This window comes from Budorcas taxicolor, chromosome 6 (assembly GCF_023091745.1).
Source record: "Budorcas taxicolor isolate Tak-1 chromosome 6, Takin1.1, whole genome shotgun sequence".
NCBI classification, from domain to species: Eukaryota; Metazoa; Chordata; class Mammalia; order Artiodactyla; family Bovidae; genus Budorcas; species Budorcas taxicolor.
This window is the reverse complement of record NC_068915.1, coordinates 61409902-61423403: the sequence shown is the minus strand read 5'-3', so window position 1 is coordinate 61423403 and position 13502 is coordinate 61409902. Positions and strand designations below refer to the sequence as shown.

The window sequence follows — 13502 nt, the reverse complement described above, 5'->3', positions numbered from 1 at the left end:
CCCTTTTCCCCACTCGAGGAGCTCCTACTCACCCTTCAGGTGACATCCCAGGCAGGTGACAGTTACCTGCCAGACCCCTCCCCCAGTTCCCAGGCAGAACTAACCACTTTCTGTAGCACATCATGCTTGCTTCTTTTGAAGTCAGTAGCAGGGCAAGTTTTCACTCTTTGTCTCTCCTGGTGTCTTGATACAAGGAGAGGCAGGCCATGTATGGTTCTGGAGGGCAGAGACGTAAGTCAGAGTCATCCTTGTATCCCTGATTTCCAGCGGAGTTTCAGGCATGCTCTGTTATAGCGTCTATACATATCAATTAAATTAATCAGAGACAGAACCTTTTCATTATCAAGAGAACAGCCATGTGTCTGTAGGCTGAGGACTTTTTAAAGCTCACTGTTTATTTCTAGATGTTTACAATTCAGGAACTTATACTCTCCAGAGACAGTGCGACTAGGGCAGACGCTTAGAGGTGATACAGCACACAGATGGCATGCTTGTCAGGATGGTGAATGAGTTCAGTCTCCCTATGAAACAGTATGTGCTGGATTTCGAGTAAATGTTTTGAGTCTTTAAAAACAATGATATAGCAGAGTAGATTAAATAATGCTGAATGAACAGGAAGAAAAGCTGATCAAGATGTTAATGCAGTGGTCTGCCAGGAAAATTAGGTACTTGACACCCAAGCACCCTTAACAAGGGCAAAAGGAGCAGTTTTCCGTGGAAGAACCTTACTTAACAAGGCTTTCAGACCATACAGCAGCCAGCTCTGCAGAGTCGATTTAAGTAGCTAGACCTGAGCCTAGTCCTCAGTGTTCCTGGCTTCAGCCCTGTGCCCAGACATCAGCCCACAGGACCCACCTGCCTTCAGCAGAGCCCCATGGCTGGTAAATGCAGGTGAAATTCCATTTTCTTCCAGAATGTTTGGGTCAGCTGGCCTTGCTCAGAGGTTAGCACTGCTGCCTGAATATTCAGGGTGTAGAGATGGGAGAGTCTGCCTCCAAGCCTATACAAGCAACTACTGAAGGTCATAGATGGCAAAGGAAGGGGAGATAACAGTTATGTAGACATTCTTTAAACAACTTTGAAATTATGGTCCATGCCCACTGTAGAGATTTTTTAAAATTGGTCTTTACAAGGATGGTAAAGGATAAAGTTTTTAATTACTTTAAATTAATTTTTAAAAATAATTTTAAAATCATTTTTAATTATTGATGCTTTGGTTTATTTCTTTCCAGTCTCTTTGCACATAATTATTTTTAACACGGTTGAGGTCACACTGAATATTCAGTTTTATAAGCATTTTGTTCTTAAACATTTTTCTGTAAACATATGTAAAATATGGATAAAGTAGCAAAAGGAGTTTCATTCAAATCCTAATCAGTCAGTGAGTATTTACAAATTTTACTAAAACTTCCAAACTAAATCCAGAATAATACCTCGCACAGGTTGCTTTGCAATGCAGTGACATACATACAATTGCATTGCTGCTGCTGCTAAGTTGCTTCAGTCGTGTCCAACTCTGTGTGACCCCATAGACGGCAGCCCACCCGGCTCTCCTGTCCCTGGGATTCTCCAGGCAAGAATACTGGAGTGGGTTGCCATTTCCTTCTCCAATACATGAAAGTGAAAGTGAAGTCGTGTCCGACTCCTGGTGATCCCGTGGGCTGCAGCCTACCAGGCTCCTCCATCCATGGGACCTTCCTGGCAAGAGTACTGGAGTGGGTTGCCATTGCCTTCTCCTGCATTGCTGCTCCTGAAACCCTTATATTTGGCAATGTACAGAAGAGACTTAGACACAGAAGTTAAATGGAGTCCCAAAGGCCACACAGTCAGTGAAAAGCCAGAACTCAATAGCAAACCGGTTTCCTGTCTCCACTAGCTTCTCAAGTCTTCTACATTTTTCCTGTAATCAATCCCCATTGCCAGAAGATTCATTCTCACTCACTATGGCATCAGCAAGTGGGTTGGACTATTTGTTTATGGAACTCTAGTAATGTGGGAAATTACTGTTTGTCATTCAGTTAACTTGCTCAGACTTTTCCATGAACTTTGCATACCCTAGCAGAAATGGTATGGTTTAGAAAGCGGATTTTCTAGCTCTCAGTGACTCAAACTCCCTACTCAGCCATATCCAGGGTAAAAGTGTCTGTCAGAACATAGAACTGTTATCCAGTAAGTGCACCCCTTAAGAGGAATTTGGGCAAGATCTGGCAGAATTGTAAATCACAGGATTTAGTTACATCAGGATGGACTTTAAAGTGAGTTAGGCTTTTAATACAGTGGTAAAATTAGAGATACTTGACAGGTTTTATTAAACTTTGGCTTAGTGAAAGTCCTGCTTCAAACTGAAACACATATGCCTTCTTTTTGTTGACTTTTGTGGTTGTCCCCAAAATGCTTCTTTAAAGAAGATATTCAGATGACTATGCAAGAGTGACCTGTGACACTGATGTAATTTAAGACTGTCCTCACCGTGCCTCCCCCCCCACCACCACCACCCCGCTCCACCTTGGCTCAACGGATCGATGTGGTGTGGTCGTGTTCTCCCGGGCTGAGCCTAAGCCGTGCCAGACGAGGGACGGGCGTTCCCAGTGAACGTGTCTGCTCTTCTCGGTCTGTCCGCGGGGCCCCTCACTTGTCTTCCCCGCCGCTGCCCATCAGAGAGGGTGAGGGAGGCAGGGGTTGGGTGTGGCCTCTGGCCCTGATCTTCGGTCTCCCGTTCTTTGCCTCGGGCCGTCAGTGGGGGCCGTTGGTCTTCTGACACCACAGATTGCTCTCGCTTGGCCTTCTCGGCGTGTGCCCGGCGAGCGGCCCTCCCTGTGGCGGGGAGGGCTGTGCCGCTGCCGCCGCGCTGCGCACCCCACGCGGGTGTGTGAGCGTGCCTCGTGTGACCCTCGGTGACAGATCTGTAATTTAAGAAAATATTTCTTGGCAAGAAGAAGAATTTCCTAACCTACTTCTACTTATCATTCAAATTCTCCCAAAGGATGTTGATACAGTGTTTGATTTCTTACGTTGCAGTGTAATGTCACCTAAAAAAACCCAGAGCTATTAGCAGGGGATAAAGATGATAACTTCGGTTTGCTCTCTTAAAAAAAAAAAATGTGAGGAAAAAAAAAGTGAAGAAAGCTCAGTGATAATACTTTAAAAGTAAGGTTTAGGTTAAATATTTACTGTTTTCTCTAAGGTGACAAAAACATTCTAAGAAAACACATAGCCAGGACAGATAATGCCAGTGATCCATGTCAATTAGGTTATTAACTAGGCTACTGAGACCTTTAAAAGCAATTAGTTAATACTTCAGAAAGGGCTCTAATATAAATCTTGAGATGTAAGAATTATTTCTGCAGTGGTACAAAAATATATCAGGTTGTATATTGGGCTCATGTGTTCAGTTTTATTGTAATTATTCAATAGTTCTATAAGACCATGCCTCAAAAAATATAGTACAACAGTTAATGATATACATACTAACTGAATCTGAATTGGACCAGATCAGGGGAGCGTCTGGAGAGGGGATGCGCTACATGGTCAGGCGTGTCCATGTCAGGAAGCAGGTCTAAAGTGCATGACTTAACTGCTTTCCTGAAGAACTAGGGATGAATGGCACTAATAATGGCATTGTATCATCAATTTTAAATGAGTGGAACATCACAGTCTTCAGTACCTTAATTTTCAAAAGCACCATTGGGTGCTCATGTTACAACTTGAATCAAAGAAGACATGTCTTTTCTGTGGCTTGTTCAATGTGACATCATTATTATTGACCCAAATTCATCTTAGAGTCAGTTTGACTTAAATTGTGCTGAACCCAAAATTTCTCCCCAAACTGTAGCATCTGTTCCATGTTTACAAACTGAAATAACTGCGGATGTCAAATGAAAGAAGATTCTGTTTCCTTTAGAAAATGAGTCGATTTTTTTTTTAGATGTTTGCATCAAAAATCTTTTTAAAGGTTGAAAGCTTTCTGTTTTCCCAGCACAGTTCAGCTCATGTGCAATTGTTGCAATTTCTTCCACCCAGTGCCCTGCCAGACAGTCTTAGATTACCTGAAGATGGTGCTCCAGCATCACAACCAGCTCATGATCCCACAGCCAGCTGACCAGCCGACCGAGGTAGGTCTCCAGTGGCGAGGTAAACGGTGCCCCGTGCGGAAGGTCCTTAAGACGAAGCATCTCGGTGCTTAGCCACCTGTACCCCAGAACAGATTGGCCAACAGAAGGCCTGGTAGACTCTTGAGCCTTATGAATGAGGATATATCCTGCGGAGAAAGGCCATGCATCATGAAGTACATTCACCTCTGTACTCTGAGGGGGGAAAACAGAAGTTTAATATTGTGGGCAATGTTCTTTCGGCTCAGAGGGACCTGAAATGGGGGAACCCACCTGTCATTCCCTCAGGCAGAGACAGTGTTTGTTCCAAGTCTTCCTACTCTGAAAATCAGCCCCTCTTTGATGCTCCCTCCCTCCCTCAACGATTATCTTTTCTTTCTCCTTCCATCACCCAAAGCACCCTGCGGCACTGTCATCCTAACAGCACAACGCATCCTGCTCCTTGAAGGGTAGGTTCAGGTCTCAGCCCCATTCCTGTCATTGAAGGCACTTGCTGAATGGTAACCTCAGTGATCAAACCCTTGAAAGACTGGTCTGTGTTCATTTCTCCACTCTTATTTCTTTTTGCTCTGCCCTGTCTGTAGTCTGGCTGCACCTCCACTCCTTATCAGAATGCTCTGAGAGAGCTGCCCCCTACCCCACTCCAGGCTGCTCTCCCGGTTGTCCCGTCCAGGGGCCCGTTTCCCAGCCCTCTTCATCCCCAGAGTCTCGCCTCTCTTCCCTCCTGCACCTGCTCTCTTTCTGTGGGCCTTAGTGTCAGGACTCTTCTGATTCCCCATTCCTTTCTTTTTTTTTTCCTTCCTTTCTCTCTCTCTCTCATTTTTGACTGTGCTGAGTCTTCGTTGCTGTGCATGGGCTTTCTCCAGTTGAGGCAGGCGGAGACAACTCTTCATTCTGGTGTGTGGGCTTCTCATTTTGTTGCATCTCCCAGGCTCTAGAGTGTAGGCTCGGCAGTTGTGGCTCATGGGTTTAGTTGCTCTGCGGTGTGTGGGATCTTCCTGGACCAGGGTCGAACCTGTGTCCCCTGCACTGGGAGCACAGAGTCTTAACCCCTGGACCACCAGGGGAGTCCCTGCAGTCGTCATTCAACAGATGTTCACTGCACCTGCCGTGTGACAGACACTGGTCCTCGGTAGTATCTGCCGCCTCCGTCCCCCAACCATAACCCTCTGTTGCTTACCTTTGTGGAGGATGTCTCGTTTCACCTGGGAATCGGCAACACCTCAGTCCCCCGTAGCCTGGCTCACGGGATTGGTTGCCCAGCCCCCTTGGTCTTACGTCTTTGACCCCCGCTTTCCTGTCTGCACTGCCACACATGCCAGTCAACCCTCTGTCTCGCCCCTCCTGCCATGAAACAGCAGTCTGGGCTAAGGGGCCCTTAGGAACCTCTGGGCTCCTGCCCATCTTTTGATCATACGTAGGACATATGCTACATATGCTGGTTTATGCTCCCAAATACTCATAGTTTAAACCTATGATAACTTAGTTCTTCCTCTCAGTTGAAGTAACTTGTTCAAGAAACACCAAATAAGACGCAGAACTAAGATTCAGTTCAAACCCAAACTGACTAAATTCCAACCTCAAGCCATGTCCCTCAGTTGCTTCCTATAAAAAGGACAGTCAGTCACATGCCTGCTACTTCACAGGAGTATGACGCTGCGGTGATGAGTTTCTGTGGGTCTAATCTAGCGACAGCTTCATAGCTGCTGCCTCTTCCTTTCCTGTTGGCTCCTGTACCATTTGCCCTCTTCAGACCTTAACAGCACTTTTTAAAATAAAAACCTGTGAGACCCAAACAGTGCCAATTTATAACCTATAGTAAATTGGCAAAGTTGTAAAACTGAATGAGTTTCCTTTCTTTATTTTGTACACCTTAATTACTGGGGAAGAAGTACATTAAAACTGAGATCATCGGTTAATTAATTTGTCCTGGACTGTAGAATTTTATGGACAACCAGAGCTAAAATAATGGTTGTGTAGGTGCAATTGATTAAACATGGCTTATAAATGTTACAGAAATTCCTATAATTAGTCCCATTGCAGCTATTTAGCCTGGGAATTTTATAGCAGACATAAATTACAAAGGTGAAAAGTAAGAAAAATTTGAGTTGATATAATAGTGGCATTTGCAGAAGCTATAATTCGAGGAAACTTGTTTTGCATTATTATTAGTGATTTTTTTTTCTGTTTCCACAATTCCACTTTTTTTAAATTCACTTTTTAATGATGTTTCACTGAAATGCAGCAGCTATCAGATATTAGGTACATTAAACACAAAAAATATACCTTATGGAAATAACCCACCATCATCGTTTCTAAAAGTACTTAACCGCCAACCAAAGGATGAGGAGACCTGTTTGATCACGCTCTTCAAAGTCATTTTTGCATATTTTAATAGATTGAAAAGGAAAGTTACAGGTTATATTTAAATAGTGTTTCCTGTCATTGGATCTTGACACGTTTTAACCTACCTGTTAAAATGCAAGTTATAAATAGCTCCTCTTTCAAAGGTGTTCATTAAACCTCATTGGCTCTTGTTATAGAAAATGCAAATGTAATTTGAAAAGTGCCCGTTTTGAGAGTGAGCAATTACTTGTGCTCTTCAGTACCTGGTTCATTGTCAGCATAGCCACTTGGTTAAAAAGCGTGTTTGCCTTTGAAATGGAGATCGCCCGGGCTGCTGGCTGGCTGGCTAAGTAGGTAATGAGAAAATATTTCGCTTTTCCAGGGAAGCAAGCAGCTGTTGAACAACTATCCTGTCTACATAACGAGCAAACAGTGGGACGAGGCTGTAAATTCTTCAAAGAAAGATGGGAGGCGGCTCCTTCGATACCTCATCAGATTTGTTTTCACTACCGATGAGCTTAAGTACTCATGCGGCCTTGGAAAAAGGAAAAGGTCAGTGCAGTCAGGAGAGACAGGTCCTGAGAGGCGCCCTCTGGATCCAGTTAAAGTAACATGCCTCCGAGGTACTGCATCCTTCCGCTCAGTGTCCATCTGTGATCTCATTTCACCGCATTGGCTGTGGCTCCCCGTGCAAGTGTTCAGCCGTGACTGTATTTTGGTTTTTTTTCCGCTGAGACTTTATAGGCTTCATGTAGCCCATCTCTTTGGTATCGAGAAGTTCTTTAAAAATTCTTTGTTTGCTTTAGCACTTAGTGGCACATAAGCACTGCATAGCACCTCATGTTTCACGCTTTAAGTTCAGATTTTCTTTGCTGCCTGGGAAGGCCACCTCCAGGAAAGCTGGAACACTGGGAAAAGCACAGAGGAAAAGAAGACAAGGGATTTTAAAATTTACCCCATTTTCATCTGAAGCCTATGGCACCCTCCCCCAGTCTAGCTACCCTTGTCGAGAATACTTGCCCCTGCTCCTTAAATTTATTTAGTTAATTTTCCCTAGGCCTAAAGTATTTCTCGCCCAGTCAGATTCTGTTCTAGTTTTTTTTAAGTGTCCGTATTTAAAAAATACTGCTTAGATGACACCTCTTCATCAGTATTAACAGCTGATGACTCTGTAGCTGATCCACACTACGGATAGGCCAGGCAGAGGGTGAGGAGGAAGAAGCCAGATGTAAACGGTTGCTTCGGTGGTTGCAGATCAGCACAGACAAGCAGAAACATTACAGTTGCCAACGTAAGCTCTGTTCACACCTGAAAAGTCCATATCAGAATATTAACTTGAATGTAGTTCAAGAGTGATTTTATTGGCTGGAAAGACTTAACCTGTATAGTTTGAGTGATTTTATTGGTTGGAAAGACTAAATAATGATTTACTCCTGATAGGAATCAAAATATTTCCTGGTGAAGAAGTCACAGTGGAAAAACCTTATCACTGATAAGGCCTTCATCATCAGAAAGACACTCACTCCTGCACCCCTGTCCTAACACCCACAGCGACTAGGGTGCCTGTGCAGCATTTGTTAGCAACAGAGATCCCCAGACCCACCCTGAACTTCCGATTCAGCGGTCTGGGGGAAGGACAGGAGAGGCGTGCATTATTGCACCTCGCGACCACCCCAGATGATTGATTCAGGTGGCCCAGGCTTGACAGAGCCACCTAGAATGAAGATACCATCGTTATTAACAACTTGGCTCAGGTGCACTGGAGCACCCCTTGTTGGCCAGTCTAAAGATTCCATTTAGAGTGTCTGGGTGACGGGAATTTCCAGTGTCTGCCTTAGCAAACTAGCCATAGGTTCCTTTATTCCCCGGTATCATCAGAGCAGACAGAGGCACCAGAGTGGTGGTAAGCTTAGCAGGGGGAGGGGGCTGCTGAGAACTTGCTCAGTATGGATTCAGGAATTTGCCCTGCGGCTTGTGAGGAATCAGGATAAGGGGGCTCACTGTCCCTTACCATAAATCCTTGTTAAACATTTTACATTTTAATGAGCAAGTCTGTGAAACTGAGGGATTAACTTACATCCCAAAGCACTAATGTTTCTGCCCTGGGAATGCTGCCAGGCCCCCTGGGACACCGATGCAGCCCAGGCTGCCCAATCAGAACATGTTCTCTCCAGCACAGGAGAGCTGGTCAGGATGCACAGGCCTCCCCTGCCCATGGGTGGAGAAGGCATAGGCAGGAACTGCTGATGTGTCAGGGCAGCTGGTTAGAGCCCTTGTGTCTGTCCCAAAGGCTGAACTCTTGGGGCCTTCTTTGACCTAAATGGGATTCCTTTCCTGAAGGCTCAGGTGTGATGACCCCCAGGGTGACGTCCTTGTGGTCAGCAAGCGTAGGAAGGCTAAGGAAGCTGCAGAGGTTTGGACACTTGAGGGATGGAGAGCAGGGTGCTTCAGGGAATGAAATCAAATTCTAGGCGGGCCTGTTCCCTGGAGTGGTTTGACTCCAGCAGGAAGAGGGGGTCAGTTACGTGACAGTGCTTCCAGTCTGTGTAACAGAATGACATCTATCTGGAGCTTGTAATCGTCTGGCACAGTGTTGGGGGAAGTCCTGTCACAACAGTGGGTGCTAAAGAGGGGGCAGTGTAGGTATCCCAGAGCAGCACATTCTCAGAGTGGCAGGGCTGATTGCTGCTCATGGGCACCTTCTTTCATTTCTTGATGTTCCTGGGAGAATGGGGCATCTGGACAGAGGTAGGGGAACTCCTTAAACAGTTACGGAATACTTGAGGTAGGAGACCTGGGAAAGGCAGAGAGGAGTAGAAAACAGAATCCCTGACTTGTGGAGCTCACAGCCTAGCTGGAGGCAGTCTGAGGACAGTTGCAGTTGTGCCTAAGTGTGAACACAGGGAGATAATAGGGAGAGATCTTGCTATGTGAGCCCTGGTGCTCCCACTTGCTTTCTCGCTTTTCAGCGTTGTAGTGGCCATGGCTTGGGTTTGAGGGTGTAGGTGTCCTTCAGTGTTTGCTAGGCTTGCACCCCACCATCAGCCATCTGGTTCCTGACAATTTTGCAGGATGAGATGCTGAATAAACACAGTTCTCAGCCCAGGGAAGGCCACCGGAGCTAGGACTTCGACGAGATGAACGAGTCTCTCACCTCAGGCATGAAATTGAAGGGAAGGCCCTGTTTATCTGCTAAGATAGACACAGTTCAGTTCATGAGATTTTTCTGGTCCAGGTTCGTAAAAGCATCAGCTTCTCAGGGCAAATAGGATCAGGCTTTCATAAGTAAATTTCAGACAAATCCAATCCTATGACCAGAACTGCTGTCTTCTAGAGGGAGCAGTGCTGGAGAAGAAATGATACGTAAATAGCAGTCACCCTGAACTTTCAATCAGCTGTGCAAAACAAAACAGTTTGACTTAGGACCTTTTCCAGAATGCTCACTTCAGTTTTCAGATGCCCATGTTATTAATGAAATAGCTGTATGGGAACTCTGCATGTCCCCTGACTCTCTGAGAAAACAGGAAAGGTTGATTTGAACTCAGCTGGAGGGAGGCTGAGATTGTTTTATTGGAATCTTAGCTACTCTTTATACACTCTCTCTTCCTAATTGTATCTGGTGAAATTAAATATTTAGAGGAAAACTCCATCTAAAAAAATTTGTCAGTACATGTATAGATATCATAATTAGAGACATAAATACAGCCTTTAATAATGTGGAAATCTCTTCCGAACCAAAACCTTTGCAGGTTCTTACTGAGATTTTATTTTTTTGCACTTAATCTACAAATTAGTAGCTGGTTAAAGAATGCCATGCTAATGATACTTGCTGTGCTTCTGGAAAGAGTTAAAAATGTGGGCATGTAGCAACAGGGTTTGAACCTAGCATGGTGCAGACCATGCCTCACAAATCAGATTTACCTTTCATGCAAATGTGTTAGAGGGACCACTCACATAATTTTTATTTTTGCACGTGAGTAGAAAATGTAGGTGGTGTAAGTTTTAAAGTCTAATAAGTGACATCATCATGGCACTACATCTGATGTCCCATAAAGCTTTCCTTATAGAGCTGCTGTTAAAGTTTAAGCATCCTTCCTATCATCCACTGCAAAAACCAGCTGTTTCTCTCTCTCTTTTTTTTTTTTTCTTTTTACTGTTGTGTATATTCCCACAGAATTCATTAGGATGCACTGTACCTCCAACCCCGACTGGTGGATGCCCTCAGAGGAGCAGATAAACAAAGTGTTCAGCGATGCTGTGGGTCACGCCCGGCAGGGGCGAGCCGTGGGCACTTTCCTGCACAACGGAGGCTCCTTTTACGAAGGGATCGATCACCAACCTTCCCACGATGAAGTCTTCAATAAAAATTCCCAGGATGGATCTGGTGATTAGTGGACAAAATCTTTCCACACGAGCAGCCAGTCCTCTCGAGTTCCAGTGGTGAATGTTCTATTACCATCACTTTAGAATCCAAAGCATGTCACTCTATCAGACTTTACACATCCTAAACCTTAACTCTCTTGACCTACTGCCAAACAGCTCCCAATACAAGCCCATTTTCGGGTTGTTTGGAAAGTGTATGGAGCCTGCAGAGATTTTCAGAATACTATATTATACGAAGAAAAAACTACAGTTGATCTCAAATGATGACTAGTTAGATGGTGAGGGTGAAAAAAGATAGGCGAGTTCTTGGTCGCCTGTCTGACGCCTTCAGGTAAGCTCTGCTTCGTGAGCAGAGCTGGTCCCCATGGAGGTTAGTTTGGTGCTCATGGGAGAAGCTTGAGACACAGCATTGTCCTGAGGGACACGGAACAGGCATTCTCATTTTAGTTCAGATAAGTTGTCTTTATGTTTTCCAAAGACTTGAATTTATACTTCTCAGCAAAGACATGGGATAGGTGACATTGTATGTTGTGTCTACATTGACAGAACCTGTTACTAAAACAGAAACCAGAGATCAGAGGTCACCTCTAGACAATGATGAGTTGGAAGCTAGCTCTTTCTCTTTGTTACTTTTGACCAAAAAATAAAATTTCTACTGTGTTGATAAGGAAGGCACTATATGATCTCTGGGATTGACAAACAGTAAAAGTTTTCACTGTGTCAGTCAAGAAACATCCAAAGATCCAAAACCATTTTCAAATGCTCAATTTTGTAGGTTCATAGATGCATTATTTCCACAGCCTTAAACCAGGCTCTGTTGACACAATGCCAAAGTGATGGGCTGAACAATGAGAATTTCAATCAGCTAGCCGTTTGGTGCACTGAGGACCAAACAAGTGGTGAGGCCAATGGTATTCACTGAATTTGTTCTGGAATTGTATACACACAGCTTCAAGGCCATTCTGACAACTATGCAACAGGCTTGTTCGTAATTTCTCTGAAATTTGGGGGTCTTTTTGTGCTGAGTTGATCTTTAGAATTTGCATAAATCTTGTTTCTCATTGTCACCAATGGAAATGTTTCACCCCAGTTGTACTTGCTTCCCTCCAATATTCCCCTGAATTTCTGGCCTTGGCTGAGTTAGCGCGGACCTTTCCCACCTGCTTTCCCCAGTTTAATTTGTTGAGCTCAAGTTTGTAGTAGTGTCTTTGGAATCATTTCGTATCACCAGATGCTCTAGAGATGATAGAATCTGTTTCTGCTTAAGGTGTGGGTAGGAGGGGAGGCTTCCTTTATCACCCTAATCCAGATAACTGCATTCTTTGTAAAGCTTAGGGCTAAATGGGCAGCTTTTATTAAAGGCTGCTGCTGTTTTAGGCTTCACTGGGAATGGAGAGGATAACATTAGAGTATTTGTTTAAAAGAAAAAGTCATCTCTTTTGATAGGGAAATTGAAAGATGTTATATATGTGGCTACTTCACAGCCGTAGAGCAAGTGGGTGATTTCCTATTCTGGGTCTTTCTTAGCCCTTCATTGGTCCATAAACATTGACTGTGTAGTCTTTTGCCAGTCATAAACACACTGACCTTCATCAGAATTATAAGGTGATCTATTAATATATTATTTGATCCAGCTTCTCCATGTGTCAGATAGCAATAGGATGGTTAAGTCCAGTAAATTCTTATAATAGCAGATTTTTTTCCCAAAATCTAGACGACGGTACAAACTTGGCAATCTCCAAGTTCATGATGTCTGCGTTTTCCTGCCACTTTTAATGGCTTGACCTCCTGATGCTGTCAGAAAATAGATGGGGTATCAAGTAGGAAAACATGAATATTGCCCTCGTTTGAATTCTGTCATTCAGCATGTACTCTAGAACCTGAACCTAATGCCCACAGACTACCTCCTTCGTTTTTCTTAGATTTCATTCATTTTAAAAAAAAGTATCATTGTTGGATAGCTTCATTTTTAGAAAAGATTTGAACTTTTCTCATTCAGTGCTGTGTCATTTCCCCATACAGATGTTTATAATTTTTGACAGCTCTTATATACCAATTTTTTAAAATGTAATAGTGATTTTCAACATATGGTGCAAGTCTTGCTGGTGTGTGTTTAATGTGGTGACACTTGCCAAAACTGCTTGGCAAAACATGTCAAATAGGATGCTTGAGTCAGAACGCTAGTGTAAATGTCTCTAAACAGCAGTATGTATCATTATGATATATTTTTGTAAACATAGTGATGGCTTCTTTCAGTCATGTAAGTACTGGATAAAAATAACCACTTCATTTGAAATGATGTGGAAAATGCCACCCAGTTGATGGCCCTCTGCAGTTACTTGAATTATCAGCCAGTGGTTAGAGGACAGTGAAGAATTAATGCTGGACAACGTGAAGTGCAAAAGTAATAACTCACCAGTACTTGCCTCCTAATTAAAATTCAAAACTATAATGAGTATATTTACCTGTTAGAGACCACTTTTACCCTCCATGGTGTATCCAGTTGCAGAGAACATTCAGAGGACTTCACACATCTAATGACCAGCTCGGTCAGTACGGCTTATTGATAGTACTGAATTACCGTATCTTTGTGGTAAAGTACCAGATTAAATTTCCTCATGGCTGTCCAAAACTGGCTAATAGAAGCACTACGCTTTCACTGAA

At 43.7% G+C, this 13502-nt stretch overlaps 1 protein-coding gene across 1 annotated transcript in view; it reads left to right on the top strand.

Moving 5' to 3' along the window:
• The window catches only part of BEND4 (BEN domain containing 4), a 29125-nt gene extending 18278 nt beyond the window's left edge, over positions 1 to 10847 (top strand). The window contains exons 3-5 of the mRNA XM_052642327.1: positions 4021 to 4112; positions 6838 to 7078; positions 10630 to 10847. Of these exons, the coding sequence (XP_052498287.1) occupies positions 4021 to 4112; positions 6838 to 7078; positions 10630 to 10847 (551 nt within the window). The remainder of the gene's footprint in view (positions 1 to 4020; positions 4113 to 6837; positions 7079 to 10629) is intronic.
• The last annotated feature ends 2655 nt before the right edge of the window (positions 10848 to 13502 follow it).